We start from the raw sequence: 14,674 nt of genomic DNA, 5'->3' as shown, positions 1-14,674 counted from the left end.
GGAGGAGATGCTTGTATATTGGCAATGGTCCTGGACTAGACTATTGCTGAGGTGTAGAGCAGGGGTAGGAGTAATATACTTATCCAGGGCTGGGCATCCTGCCCTGCTGCTACCTCCACAGCTACTGCAAGGCACAAGGAACCCCAAGGAGGGTTTTTGGCCCTCTGCTTTCAGGGGAGGAAACAGAGCTTGCCTCCCCTTACTGTTCTGGCTATGATGAGTCATGTTCTCTCTCCTGCCTCCCATAGGTGTGTGGAAACAGAGGTTTTGAGGGTCTCTGTGTTGTGGAGAGGTCACTCTGGGGCTGCAGTGGAGGTACAGTCTGATCACTTACTGGCCACTAGTTGCTTAGTGACATTTCTGGATGTGGCCCTGGTTCTGCAGTGGAGGAGCAGGAGGTGGCTGCTGGCAGAGCCAAGCTAGCAGCTCTTCTGCCCCTCCACCAGGCGCTTGCGTCCCTCTATGATCTGCTGCACAGCTTCATAGTCATCCAGGGTGGTTAGGTCCCCAAGCTCACTGGCCTTGTCCTCCACAATTTTCCTTAGTACCCGACGCATAATCTTCCCCGAGCGTGTCTTGGGCAGCCGATGAGTGACCTGTGATGGGGAAAATCAGAGCTAAGGCTGAGGAAAAGGGGTTGGCCAGGCTGCTGGGGTGGGTGTTGGACCTGCCTGCACATTACCTGAATGTACTCTGGAGCTGCATACTTAGCGATCTTCTTTGAGATCAGTTCCCGTAGCTCAGCAGCGAGAGTCTCCTGTGTGTAGCCACTGTCCTTCTTCAGCACAACAAATACATAGGCTCCTGGCAGAAGGACCACCAGGTTACTGAGCACTGTGCACAGCATGCTTCTGAGAGCCTGCCTGGACCTAGTGCCAGGAGAGGTTCCTCTCTGCTGGTAGCCTCAGGGGCTGCTCTGTAGCCTGAGCTGTAAGTGTTTTTGGCCATGGTGCTGCTGCTGCTGCCACCTGATGCAAAGCCCAGCTGATCTCATGTGTAGGTTGTGATGGCTGTGCCGAGATCCCTACTAACATGCTGTTCGGCGTTGGCACAGTGTTGCTACCAGGGGTTGGTGTGACAGTGCCACTTCCCGCTGCAGTGCAGTAGCCCCGGGAGAGACATTTCAGGGGCAGGAAAGCAAGCATCTTACCTTCTCCCTTGATCTCATGTGGGTAGCCGATGACAGCAGACTCTGCCACTGCCACATGGTGATTCTGAAAGAGAACAGGGCTGGGGTTTAGCTCAGTGCTTTCAGCAGGCTGGCTGCCACCTGGGAGGTGCCCTGACCCGGCTTGGCTGCTGCAGCCCATGGTAATGCGGAGAGATAAGGAAGGGCCTCAGATGGCCTCTGCCCTCTTTCCTTCTTGCCTCAGCAGGTCTGTCTGCAAACACAACTCTTCCCCCCCTGCCCCTGGCTGCTTTAGGCTTGCACCTTCTAGACCCTGTTCTGTGCCTCCAGGTTGCTCTGTCAGGTCCCACAATCTTTACTGGCCCACAGATGCTCCTCCTTAACATGCCCAGCTGCTGCTTTGGGATTCACCCACTTACAGCATCAGCCTTATCAGGCTTTGTCCCTCCCTTGCTGCGGAGAGCCAGAATAGGAGGGGAGAGGGTGGGAAGCTGTTCCTACAGGCAGGCTGTGGATCCAACACTGTTCCCTGCTGCTACAGCAGCAGCGTGTTTCTGTCCAATTATTTCAAAGAGGCTTCCCTGAGCACCACCACTGCGCTCTCGCTGTCCCCTCGGATGGCTTTACTTCCCACCCACACCTCTTACCACAACATCCTCCACCTCTGCAGTGCCCAGACGGTGTCCGCTGATGTTAATGATGTCATCCAGCCGTCCTGTCAGCTGGTAGTAGCCCTCACTGGTACGATACACACCATCCCCAGTGAAGAAAAACCCTGCAGGGGCCAGAACCGTGCCATGGTCACTTGTTGCAGTGAGCATTTGAGTTGCATGCCAGCCATGCTCTCGCCTCACCCTGTTCTCTGTTGGCACCAGGGCTCGTACTCTGCTCCTTTCTCAACTGCTCAGGGTGAAGGTGCCTACCTTCCTTGTTAGTCTTCTGCCTCTGTTGGTACCTGCTCTGTCATCAGGCTCCTTCCCTCATTCTGCAGTGGACTGGCTAATGCCCAGCCTGCCTCATCACCACAAGCTGGGAGCACTTTGCTCCAGTGCAGGTGCCTGTGGTCCTGCTGCTTCTCCCCTTTGCTTCACATCAGGACACACGCACTCTTGGGCTTGCTCAGTGCCTCTGGATGAGTGACAGAAGCCGAGAGGGTTTGCAAGAGTTGCACCAAGAGGCCTCTCTGTGCTCGAGGGGATGCGGGGCAGAAGGACAAATCCACTGCCCTAAAACCACATGTGATCCAATGGGGAAGGTTGGTGAGAGATATCCATTCCCAGGGCAGTGCTGAGGTATCTGGCATGGGGAGATGAAGGGCCTCAGTGCTGTACTGTGGAGGGTCTGTGTAAGAACGAAGCAGCAGTACCAGCTCTCCTGAGCCCTGCCACCATGCAGAAAACCAGCAGGCAGACCCAGCCACACCCAACCAAACACCTCTGCAGTGACCTGACACGCGTTTTCCTTACCTGGATAAGGAGTCAGATAGGTTTCCAGAAATCTCTTATGGTCATTGTAAATGGTTCGTGCCATACCTGGCCAGGCTTGTGAGATGCAAAGGGCTCCAGAGATGTTGTTTTCCAGAAGGATGTTTCCCTGTAAAATAGTTACCTTTTAGTAACCGTGGCTGAGGGTACTTGGGATGCTTAGTCATTGCCTATTTAACAACCCTGTGATGGAAATGGCAGGGAAGGCAGTGAGGAGAGTCCTGTGCCCTGGACTCCAATGGGACAGGCTCAGTCTCTCCCAGCAGATGTCTGGAACCAGCTGCCTACCATGGTGGGACGCAGGGCCCCTCCAGGGAGGCTGGCTGTCCCTGCCCAGCTACCTCACCTTGGAAAGACATGTGCTAGGGAGCCCAAGCACAGCTTGCCTTGTCAGGACAGAGCAACCTAGAAAACAACTCAAATTCTGCACTCGTTGGAAGAACAGCTTCACTGTTAGTCCCTTTCCAGTAAAGAAGGTTGCCATCTAGCAGAGGTGAGCAGGAAAGACGTGCTTACAGATCTCCATTCCTGTCAGCAAGTACATGCTGCAAGCACCTGGGGGAAAGTGGGCTGAGCCAGTGCTTGGGCTGCAGGTTATAAATGTACCTTGTCATCCAGGAGGGAAGGGCTGATCCCAAAAAAGGGTCTCATAGCCATGCCTGGAAGGATTTCAGCTCCAGGATTAGAAGGACGGGGTGAGATGCAGATGCCTCCTGTTTCTGAAGCAAAAGAAACTGTAATGCTCATCAGTCAGGGACAAGAGGAAAGCCAGGTAGCACTGCTTGGCCAACAGCCTTTGCCCTGGCCCTCACTGCACCCTGCTGGACCACAGGCTGAGGCTGGGTTTGCCAGAGAGCTGGGGAAGGCTCTTTGCAGAAGGATGATCCTGCTAATTTACTTCAGCAGAGATCTGCTCCCTGCCATCAACTCCCCGGGTTTCTCTGGATTTGCTTTAAAGGCCATTTCTCTCTTTCATGTTTTGGTGCCCATGGCCCCTTATGGCATTGCTCATACAAGAGTGTCACTTACAACCATTCCCACTTGGCCAACAAAGCAGCAGGTCACTCCTAAAGCCTGGGAGAGCAGAAGCTGGAACAAAGGGTCATACACATCTCACCAGTTTGCCACCATGTGTCCACTACTGGGCACCGTGTCTCGCCGACCACGCGGAAGTACCACTCCCATGCCTCCTTGTTGATGGGTTCCCCCACTGCAAGGGGAAAGAGAAGGGGACAGACCTGATAGATCAGGTCAGACAGCTTCCCAGGGCCTGCTTGCGGAGCCACCCCCAAATAGCGGTCTCCCAACTTTCTGCTCTCATGTGCTGCTGCTGTTGGCATTTGTGGGAAGAGGCACAACCTGATGCCCAAGAACTTGCTGCTCCAGCTCATGCCACCAGCAGTTACCTGAGCCAAGCACTTTGAGAGAAGAGCGGTCATACTTCTTCACCCATTCATCGCCATATCTCAGGAGCAAGCGGATGGCAGTGGGTGCTCCGTAGAACTGGTTAATTTTTAACCTCTCCACTGTTTCCCAGTAGCGGCCTGGAATGGAAACAGGGCCAGTAACCATCCACACATGTCCTCCCAGCCTGAGACCAAGATGGAGGGAGAGGAGGTGAGAGCAAGGGCTCTCTAGCAGTGCCTGGACCCTCAGCCAAGCTAATCCCATGCTGGGAAGAACTAAAGCAGTCCAGGAGCAGCAGCGACCCCTTTTCCTCACATCACCTGGCTCTGCTACTCTCCCTGCTGCAGGGAGGGACAGAGAGAAACAGCTTCACCCCTGGAGAAGCAGCAGTGGGTGGCTTCCTAACCAGAGGAAAAGACTCTTCCCCTCGCAGCTCTCCGCTGGGCACAACGGCAGCAGAACCATTGCTGCCTGTGTCCTGGCATCAAGCTGCCTGCTCCCTGCCTGCTGCGGGTCTCACAGGGTGGCTGTGGCGTGTCCCAGCTCCCCCTGCAACACCTTCTCACTCACCAGGGTTAGGATGGAGGGGAGTGCTCTCAAAAAGGACTGTGGTGCCGCCATTGCAGAGGGGGCCGTAGACCACGTAGGTGTGCCCCGTGATCCAGCCGATATCTGCCATGCAGCCAAAGATGTCCCTGTCCTGGTAGTCGAACACGTACTGCACAAGAGAGGAGAGGCAGTGAGGGGTACAGCCTGGGCCTGCCCTCCCGGCAAGGGGGGCAACCGGGAGCAGTGTACCCCTCTCTCAGCCCTGATGTTATTGCATCCTTCCATCTTCCCACCACCTCTGCAGGACGCTTTCTTCCTGCAGAGAATTTTTTAAAACATGATCCCAAAAAAATGAAACAAAATGTCAGGTGCTTTATGCAGGAGAAGAGAAACACTTAAAAAAATAAAAAACAGCACAGCCAAATTTGCTCTTTTCCAAACGAGAGAGCAACAGCCTTTCCTTCCTGTGTCTAGACAAGGCTGATCCAAGTATCCTGTAGCATCAAAATGGGAGAACTTTCAGGCTGAGGATGGTCGCTCCGCACCTACGTGACCACATGGAAGAAGAGGAGTTCTAGGCAAGGGCAATGTGTTGGAGGACTCCATGAGCCACTCCCAGGCACTGTTGGGCTCCAAACACACAGTAAACACTCAGGAAAATGCTAAGCTCAGCAAGGAGCCCAGTGTAGGAGCACTGAGGCAGCAAGCAGAGGGACCATGAGATGCCTCGGCCCAGAGCTGCCCCAGCTTGCCCGCAGGAGTTGGCACCTCTCCGCTTCAGCTGGGTGAGTGCAGCCCTGTGCCTGCAGGCAGGTGGAAAGCAGAACAAGCTCTTCTTCCTGCTGCCCCATTTATTCCTCAGGAGACCCTTGGCTGCAAGGCTGGAGTATGAGGGAATGATGCCTGCCCTGTGCAAGGCAGAACTGAGTGCCATCAGACTGGCAGCAACATGTCCATCTTCCTCAAGCACTCTCCTTCATTTCCTTTACTCAGTGCCAGGAAAGCTCCCCAGCGGCCTGTCTCCCAGTAGCCCATCACTTCTCACCTTCTGCTCTGGCATCTGCTGTTTCAGACCTTCCTGTCTCTTCCTGCAGCTCCCTGTCTGCACGCTGCCAGCTGGGGACTCCGGGGCCTCAAGTGCTCCAGGATGCTCGTAGTGGAAACTTCCCCTGCTTGCTCTGTCTCTTTTTAACTGAGTGGTGAATTATGGTAGCAGCGGTCTGCCCCATCCAACTGACAGATCTGAGCGTGCCAGCCCTGTGTCGTGGTTTCCAGCACTCTTGAGTGCTAACATGGCCACATGCTGCTCGTTCCCTGCATTGCCATTCTGGGATGGCAGCCCTGGCTCTCGCAAACCAGCTCTGATGGTCTCGAGAGGGTCACATATCATGCTGGGCACAGCTGTACAGCTTAGCTCACAGGAAAACCAAGGGTTTCCACACACACCCCAGGAGGTCTGGCCTCCAGCACTCATGGCTGACAGAGAAGACCCAGCCAGCCCCGAGCTTGCTGTCTCATAGGGTGCGTGGTCTGAGGCACTACTGGAACTCCAGTCGCGCACAGCGAGAGCCAGACCCAAAGCTAAGGGATTGTTCAGAGAGGAACTCCCTCTTCCAGAGGACTCCATATCATGTCTTAGGAAATGTCCCTCACAACCATTCCTGCAGCCAAGTGCAGCTCCATGCTGTGCTCAGTGCCCTTTTACCCAGCTCTGTTAGAGTTTGCTTTGGGCATGCTAGGGGTTAAAGGCTTTCCTCTTCCCAAAGATGACCACAACTCTTCAGGTATAGACCCTTTGTCTTGAGGGCACTCGCCAGCTTTTACAGATACCCTCAAATGTGCCCCTCCCAGAAGCACTGCCTTCAATCTCCCACCTGAGTTTGGCTACTTACACTTAGGGAAAGCAAGCCAGAGGTCTTAGGAGAAAATTGGCTTCCTCACCCAGTAATATAAAATTATCCTTGCAAGACTGAGCATCCCACCCAATGATTCAGTCTAGGATAGGGCAGTGAAAGAAAGAAGAAAGCCAAGAAGGTAGCTCAGAGGAGTATGTGTTTAGGAGGCCCTGCTCCAGAGCACGTGTTGCTCTTCCCCGCTACCTGTAGGCAGATGTGCTCTGCTGGGCTGATGCCCTAGGAGGGCTTCCCAGAGACTTTGCTCTGGATAAAGATGAGCTCATGGTGCGACAAGGCAGCACATCTATTCCCTGCACTGCCTATGAACTGCTAGCTCATGAGCGCTCTGTGGCTGGGATCCATTACCTTGTGTGTGAGAGCAGCAAACAGCAAGTAACCAGCTTGGGAATGAACCAGACCCTTGGGTTTGCCGGTACTGCCTGATGTGTAGAGAAGGAACAACATGTCTTCACTGTCCATGGCAGCAGGCTCACAGCACACATCCTCCTTCATCATCTCCTGCAGGAGAGAGCACAGCAGTTCTCTCTTGGGGTCTCCGAAGCTTCCCTGTGTTGTCCCTACACCCACTTGCGCACCTCTCCCCCAAGCCTCCCTCTGAGCACCTGCACCACCCTGCTCCCCCATACCATCCTCCCTGCCTCGGCACCTCCGCTCCCCTTGCTCGCCAGCCTGAACTCTCTTTCGCCTTGCTGAGCTGGCAGATGCTCTCCTCAGCCAGAGCAGACCTGCTGAGTAAGAGGCAGCTATTTTTACGCTGCTGCTGCTCTGACCAGCACAGACGTCTTCCAGGAAGCCTTTCTAGCACTAATTGCTTGCAGATGGGATGAACAGAGGCGAGGAGACTTCTGTGCAGCTCCAGGGAGCTAACAGAAATGCACGGCAGGGGCTCACCTCTTCAGGAACAGTGCTCCATGCTGGCAGCCTGGCCATCCTGTGTGCCACAAATAACGGGCACACGAGCAACCTCACTGCCTGCTTCCTCGGACAAAAGCTGCCAGCAGCGCTCACAGAGGGTGCCAGGTCTGCAGGCAGAGAGGTGTGTGACAGTGCAGTGGCAGTCCAAGGCTGGGCTCACAATGTGTCAGCCTGTGTCTGGGGTGTTTCTAGCCCCTGGTCCACCCTGCTATGAGCCCTGGTTTGCACTGCCTGCCCCTGACAGTACAGGGCTGGTGCTGTGGGAAGAGCCACCAGTTACCCATCCTGATGGCTCCTGGGACTGTCCTGAACTCATGTGCACCTCCGGCTGCCACTGCTGCTGCAGGACAATGTCCCCACGTCATGTCAACACCAGCAAAAATGTCATGGCCAACCAGGACCCTCTCTCCACCCCCTGTCCCTGCTCCCAGAGCAGGCACATTGCCTAGGGGAAGCAGCAGTAGAGCTGGGCAGCCTCTCACCTCCTCCAGTGGCACATCCAGGGCTGTCATGGGAACCTTGCTGTCAGTCCTCATGGAAACCAGAACCCGTTTCACTCCTGGGCACTGCTTCACAGCCTGGTCCACTGTCTTCTTTAGCTCAATAACCTTGCCTCCTCTCAGCCCCTGGTTCACTGTGATCACTGTCTCTGACTGGGCTGCAGAAGGCAGAAGAGCCACATAAGCGGCTCTGCCCCTCTCCATCAGTCACATGGCAGTTTGGCTTTACCATGACCCTGCACCCCTTCTTCCCAGGCCCTGTTACTCCATTTAGCAAATGTCCTCCATTTAGCAAAACCAGCAGCTTTTCATCTTTGTTTCCCATTCATTCCTGCCTGTGTGGCATCCTCTCAGAGGAGACGCTGTATCCCAGCTCTTCAGTCCCTTGGATGAAGGAGAGAACCAGTTCATCCCATGGGCTGGAAGATATTTAGTGAGCCCATGCCAGTTCCTGGGGTGCTAATCCCTGCTCCATGGCCATACGTCATGGCAGGACACCCTCAGTTAGCCCAGGGAGTCTTACGCAGAGAACCTTTGCTATCAGCGTAACCGAGCCCCCCAGCTGCCAAACCAACAAGCTCAGCACTGTCCTGCAAGGGAAAGAGGTGTCCTTGTTACCCGCTGGCTCTTACCATCCCGGATCCTGTTTGCTAGGGACTCTGCACTGAACCCGGCGAACACCACAGCATGCACAGCCCCAATGCGGGCACAGGCCAGCATGCTAGCCACCGCCAGCGGGCACGGGGGCATGTAGATTGTCACCCTGTCACCCCGTTTCACCCCTTGCCGTTTCAAGGTGTTTCCCAGGCGGCACGTCAGCTCCAGCAGTTCCCTGCCCAAAGAAGCAATGGCACAGTTAGAGACTTTCTTGCAGATCTTACCTGTGTGCATAAAGATGGGGGCCTCAGAGTCACAGGTACGCAGCTTACATCCCTACGCACCCTAACCCCCCATGCTGGAAGTCCATGGGAGAGCTGTAAAATGTCGGTGGGAAGGAAAGGAGAAGACAGTCACTAACATGGGCCATTATTTATGGAAAAGAAATAAATCAAAATGGCCTCTGTACAGAGCCTGATGCTCTCACTGGCCAGCATGAGGAGCAAGCCATAGGGCCATCAATGGCCACTGGCAATTCGTCTGGCTCAGCAAGCCCACAGGAGCTCAGCTGACTTTCCCAATGACAGCCTGCACATTTCTTATCAGCCCGTACAACTGGAGTGACACACTACCCTGCAAGGCTGGAGGCTACACGTGAGGAGTTAGATATCTTCCCCCATGAAAACAGGCCCCTGTGCTTTGCTAAAGCTGTGAAGGTCAAGTCCTCTAGAGCTTGTGCCTACCAGCAAGACCAACAGCTGTAGGAAAGCAGTGAACAAAATGATGCCTCTCCTGAGAAGCGTCCCTCCCAGAAACCATGGCTTGGCTGTCAGTGACTCATTTCATGGAAGGGCTCTCCATGCAGGGAGACTGGCGGGGTGGATGGTCATGTTTGTCACGTGAGGTCTGGAGCCAGAGAGGACAGAGGGACTTGTTCTGTGTGCAGAGGGATTTAAGTGGATTCTGCGGCAGAGACTCGGAGAGCAGGCAAATTGAGCTGGAAGGTGGGAGGCCCCAGACCAACCTAGCAGGGCTGGACATGCAGTCCCCCCAGAGAGCCAAACCCAGCAGTGTTGCTGACATGTGGATGAGCATGGAACTTCCCAACACCCATGTGGCTGTGAATCTGGCATCTCTTGCAGACCATTTACCTGCAACTTTAGACACCAGGAACCTTGCTGGGAAGGCAAACGTGACTTTCCCATGTGGTCTTACCTACAAGCATTGCAGTGCTGCCATGAGGGGCTTACATCTGCCTCCCCAGGTGGGTAGGGACACCTTGGGGCCCAGAGGGTTAATCAGGAGGTAGGCTGAAATCTCAGATCAGCACAGGCAAGCCAACAGCCACCATACTGTTGATCTATCTATGTGAAAGGATGCTGCATCCTCTCACATGATGCACATCAGCAGATCAGCCCTGTGCGGTGTTCATGCATGCTGCAATATGTCTCTCGTACGCTCAGAGCTAAGTACTGACCTGTATGTGACCCGCACCTCCTCTCCTGGTTCATCTTTCTCCCAGATTAAGGCCACTTTGTCTGGCGCTACATGGACGTGTCGGTCCAGACAATTCACTGGAAAAGATGACCCAGTCTCATTATCAGAGCAACCCTCAGTACCTCTTAACTCCCATAAAGCCAGCACTGGCAGTCCCATTTTCAGCTCAGAGTCAGGGCTGTGTGTGAGTCTTCTCAGCATTAGCCTTGTGCATCCACTGAAACAACCTTTGCGGATACCAGCTGGCAGATCACAAGCACCATCCCAAGCCCGTTACCCTCCTCACCACCCCAATGCCTTCCAATCCCCACTATCAGCTTCCCCCTTAATTGCAACCTAACGCAGTCCAGAGCAGAAACTGCCTGAAGTCCCTTTGGAGGTCACATCCCCAATGCCCTCAGAGGGCCTGGCAAACATTAACTCAGCCAGCACTGCCTTGCAGCTGCCTCTGGGGTGGACGAGGGCAGTTTTTTAGTGGCGGTGCTCCTAAATAACAAATGTAGGACAAAGTGAAGCTCTGTGCAGGAAGGCTGCAGGGTGCATTTGTCCAAGATGGAAGAGAGCCAGGGCCAGGAGTGCACAGCCCCTGGCTTTCCAGGGACATGGTAGGCTGAGGATTTGGCTGTAATTCTTCCGAGAAAAGTTTCCTGCATTGCTGGCAGCTGCAGTTTCCTCAGAACCCTTGTTCCACTCTGTGTTTTCCTTAAACCTTCTACTGAGGTTGTGGGATGATGCAGCAGACCCAGTTTGCCTACCAAAATACCTTTTTCTCCCGACCATTTGTAGTTTTCCAGGAGAGAAAGAAACACACACGAAAGGGGGAACAGTAAGATCTCAAATCCCAAAGGCAAATAACTCCTGCTCTCCTGCCCAAATGGACTGTGTAAGACCTGATTTCTGAGAGGTCTGTCTCGTATTTTGAACACTGGGACCAACAGAGCTGTGAGCAGGACACCGTGTCACCAGCCCCTGGTAGCCCCCCTAAGGCAATAGCCCCAGCCCACAGAAGAGCCTCCCACAGCTGTGGGGACTTCCAGTACTGCTCATTGCTCCTGTATTTTGCTTTCTGCAGATACATACTGCTTTTGCTGGGCAGGGATAACCTAGTGCAATGCTGCCTGCTGAACGCACAGGGTTCGGTGCTGTTGCCTGTGGTCCTGCAGAACGGAGCCACTGTGCTGCTGTGAGATCCACGGAGGCTGAGGGAGAGCAGCCAGGCTCCCACAGACCTCGATCCAGCTGCAGCCCCTCCAGCGAGACCCAGTTGCTCCCCTAGGACCAGCCACATCCGTACACTACAGCCACTGCAGGACCAACCGGACCTTTTGGGGATCCCCCTCACTCTAACTCTTTAAATCTGTGCTCCTCTGATCTGCTCCCAGGGCTGAAGCCCTTCACAGAGAGGCACCTGCAGGCACTCGGTGGGCTCCCATATCCATCTCCCTCCTTACCTGCCACATTCAGCTGCCCGCCCAGGAACCAGGAGACCCTGCCCTGGCGCAGGTCGCAGTCCTGGACAGAGTGGAAGGGGGTGATCCAGGTGAGCCGGCTCCTCCCTAGTGCTCCCCAGAAGGTGTCCCCCTGCTCCACTGACACCTTGTACAAGCCTTGGTGGTCCTTGGGTCTGGGGAAGGCGACGGCTTCAGGCATGTAGGCAGTGAGGGGCCCATGGATCCAGGCTCGGGAAGCCGCCGACCCAGGGGAGCATCTGGGAGCCTGAGGAAGAGCTTTGGGGCAGCAAGCCCTGGCCAGCAGCCTGGCCATCGTCACAGGGTGCCTGCCTCTCACTAAGGAGATGAGTGCCTGGAGCCCTCGTGGCCACTCAGGACACCTGGCCCGGGCAAGACGGGCTCCTGTGAGAGCTGGGGCTACGTCGCCCTGGGCTGACTGGACACAAAGCAGCTCTCCCACGCAGGGAGCCTGGACACCCCTTCTCCCCTGCGTCGTTCCTCTCCTCCTCTCTTCCAGAGCACTATGGGGAAAAAGAAATTCAATCCCTGTAAGGGAGGGGAAAGGGGTGGGCTGTAGAAACATTTGGCTGAAAATAACCTTCATGCTAATCTGAGTCCTGACAGCCGCTCTTGAACGGGAGCCAGGTTCAGCGGGTGCCTGGGCTCCCCACAGGGGCTGAGGTGCCTGGGCCAGGCTCTGCCAGCCCACTCACACTCACGCTGTCCCGGGGCTGCGCTTCGTCCCCAGACCCCTCTGCTTCGCCCCCACTCGCCTCCCTCCCACCTCCCTCTACTCATCCCCATCCCCTGGGTCCCCACAGCCCCCTGCTGCAGCCCCCCGATCCTCTGCCAGCCATGAGGGCAGCCTGGGGCAGGTCACCTGTAAAAGTTAGGGTCCCCTCCATGCTAGTCTTGGGTGACAGAACCATCCCCTTCCCGGAATTAAGGCCCATTCCCTGCAGAGCACTAGACTGTGCTGTCTTCAGGGGGCCAGGGAAGGTTTTTCTCCTGCGGCTGTCTGCTGCAGGGGGGGGATATTGCATCCCATTCCACCTCACTGCTGGGTGGCTATCAGAGCTGTTCCCTCCGGCAAGCTAGGCTGGGCTCTCTGCCTCCTCCCAAACACTTCAGACTGGTCTGTACCACAGGGTGGACTGGGAGTAGTCAACGAGGCCATGGTGGAGCAGCAGGTGGTGGTTTGGCATGAAACACTGCAGCCCGTTTCCTCATACCGAGACCTCGCACCACCCACTGTAGCAGAGCTAAGCTGCCTCCCTGCCTCCAAACACCTTTTTTTCTGCCTTCCTTTCCTTCAGGCCTTATATAGGTAGTGTTTTTTAAGGCAGAGCTTGGAGGTTTCCTTAACTTCATTGACCAGGTTTCCCTCCCTTCCTAGGGGCCACAAGAGAAGAGCAGAAAAAGGCTCTCCCTGCAAGCAGAGCTGTTCTCAGCCAGGCACACTGGTGGGATCAACAGCAGAGATGAGAGGGTTAGTAGATCTCCTCTTTGCTTTTCATAGTGCGACACCACTCATGGTCAGCAGGGCTGATGTGTTTGCTGAACAGGCTGGGCACCAGTGTGGGAGACAGGCACTATTTGATGGCAGGTGCACTCATCCCAGACCGCACACCTGGTTTGTATCAGAGCTGCCCCCAGAGCTAGGTGAGGACCTACGAGGGCTCTGTCCCCCTGGGGAAATGCAGTCCTGTGCGCTTACAGCTCCTCCACAAAGTCAAGCCCAAGCAGCCTCATCATTCCACAAGCAAAGTCTCTCATTTCATTTCCTATGCACGTCTGCTCTGCCTCAGCCTTTTTCCCCTGTAAGACATCAGGTTTTTCCATCAGACCATCCCCAGATGCCCTTAGCAGGGCGGGCAAATCTCAGCTCCTTCTCTGATAACTCAGTATGGGCTCCCGCTGCTCTCAAATCGGAGCTCGCCTTGCTGGAAATCCCTGTCGGGGCTCTTCCCTCTCAACAAGCTCCCCTGTGCTTGCAGTGTCTGGCTGCTGCCTTCACTCCTCTGGCCAGCTGGGCCCTGCAGCCTGCTCCTGGCAGAGAGGCTGAGCCTGCCCGAAGGTCTGCCTGGCTCTCTAACACCAGGGCGCACATGATATGGGGTGACCCAAAGCACCAGGGCTGTTCTGGATGCTGAAGTGACTTGTTCTCTGAGCAGTTGTATGCCATGGTGCCACTTCTGCCTCAGGTACAAGCACACCCCTTTCAGCTTTGTCTTTCACCACAAAGGGAGAGCAGCACCCAAGCCCCATCTTCTCCGTGCCTCATCTTCTCCATGCCTAGGTGGGGAGGAAGGTGCAGATGTCTCTCTGTGCCGCTTTGGAGCTCCCACCTCTCTCTGGCTACGGCCTGACATCCAACCCCTTCTCAGCTTTGGCTGAATTCACCCTCCTTGAACATCGGTGACCGGACTCATACACAGTATTCCCGTTTAGTTTTATTCTTGGTCATATCTTTACAGAAAATGGCACATAAATCACAGATGCTGGATGACTAGAAGTTGTTACAGCTCCATATCTCAAACACCTCAACACTGAATTCTTTTCTCACTGTATATACATTATTTACACACCATGGGCTATCATCTAACACGTCAAACGACCGGGGGACAAAGACAAATGGGCTGGATGGAGGGGCTTAACCTTTGACGGAAGGAAAACAGTAGCTCTGGGGAAAGGGTGCTCACAGCTGAAAGCAGGACAGAAAGGGTCGCCTGGAAGTCACTGTCCTACATCTTTCGGGGGGGAATAGCGCCTTACTGAGATGGGAAGGTGATGGTACCATGGAGTGGGTTTGGCTGCATGGGTCTGCGTGTGCTCGTGTGGGGCCGGCTGGGAGACGTATGTACACGTTACAGGGTGTATCGGGGTGGATGTGCATGGCTGTCATTCCCTTTAACACTCAGAGGGCGAGCTGGACAAATTTAATTCAATAAATACATTGGGTGGATTTTGTTGTCTCGCCTGGAATAATGTATTCAGTAAATAAATTCACCATTCAGCCCCTCTGCAGGGGTGCAGGGCTTTGGCGTTTGGGGCAGAGTCAGACCTGGCTGAGGCGGCCAGTCCTGCAGGAGCCAGCGACGTGGGCTGGAGTCACCTCGAGGTGCCAGGTGGGACCAGGGTGTCGTGCCCGCGGGCTAAACCTGCCTCTCCCTGCCAACCGGAGGCAAAAACTCCACCGCTCTAAAGCTGCAGCCCCTCCCCGGCAGAC

General features: G+C 55.1%; 1 protein-coding gene across 1 annotated transcript; it reads right to left on the bottom strand.

Annotated features, from left to right (window-relative positions):
* Nucleotides 1–419: 419 nt before the first annotated feature.
* LOC142410521 (acetyl-coenzyme A synthetase 2-like, mitochondrial) lies at nucleotides 420–11,758 on the bottom strand. The gene is made up of 14 exons (XM_075503239.1): nucleotides 11,446–11,758; nucleotides 9,975–10,071; nucleotides 8,533–8,732; nucleotides 7,883–8,058; nucleotides 6,831–6,983; nucleotides 4,591–4,738; nucleotides 4,020–4,157; nucleotides 3,731–3,823; nucleotides 3,220–3,332; nucleotides 2,596–2,722; nucleotides 1,777–1,904; nucleotides 1,151–1,214; nucleotides 683–804; nucleotides 420–596 (listed from the first exon to the last, which is right to left on the bottom strand). Exons 1-14 carry the CDS (start codon nucleotides 11,756–11,758, stop codon nucleotides 420–422), a joined length of 2,049 nt encoding a protein of 682 aa, XP_075359354.1.
* Between the last annotated feature and the right edge of the window lie 2,916 nt (nucleotides 11,759–14,674).

The sequence above is a fragment of the Mycteria americana genome, chromosome 5 (genome assembly GCF_035582795.1).
Source record: "Mycteria americana isolate JAX WOST 10 ecotype Jacksonville Zoo and Gardens chromosome 5, USCA_MyAme_1.0, whole genome shotgun sequence".
NCBI classification, from domain to species: Eukaryota; Metazoa; Chordata; class Aves; order Ciconiiformes; family Ciconiidae; genus Mycteria; species Mycteria americana.
This window is presented reverse-complemented; position numbering and strand designations above follow the sequence as displayed.

What these genes read in the sequence shown, in the direction of transcription:
- LOC142410521 (XM_075503239.1), bottom strand. Translation starts at nt 11,758, where the DNA reads ATGGCCAGGCTGCTGGCCAGGGCTTGCTGCCCCAAAGCTCTTCCTCAG. An exon ending in CTTCCCTCCTGGATGACAAG is followed by an intron (nt 2,723 to 3,219) that starts GTACATTTATAA and finishes ACTATTTTACAG; the next exon opens with GGAAACATCCTTCTGGAAAA. An exon ending in CTATCTGACTCCTTATCCAG is followed by an intron (nt 1,905 to 2,595) that starts GTAAGGAAAACG and finishes TGGCCCCTGCAG; the next exon opens with GGTTTTTCTTCACTGGGGAT.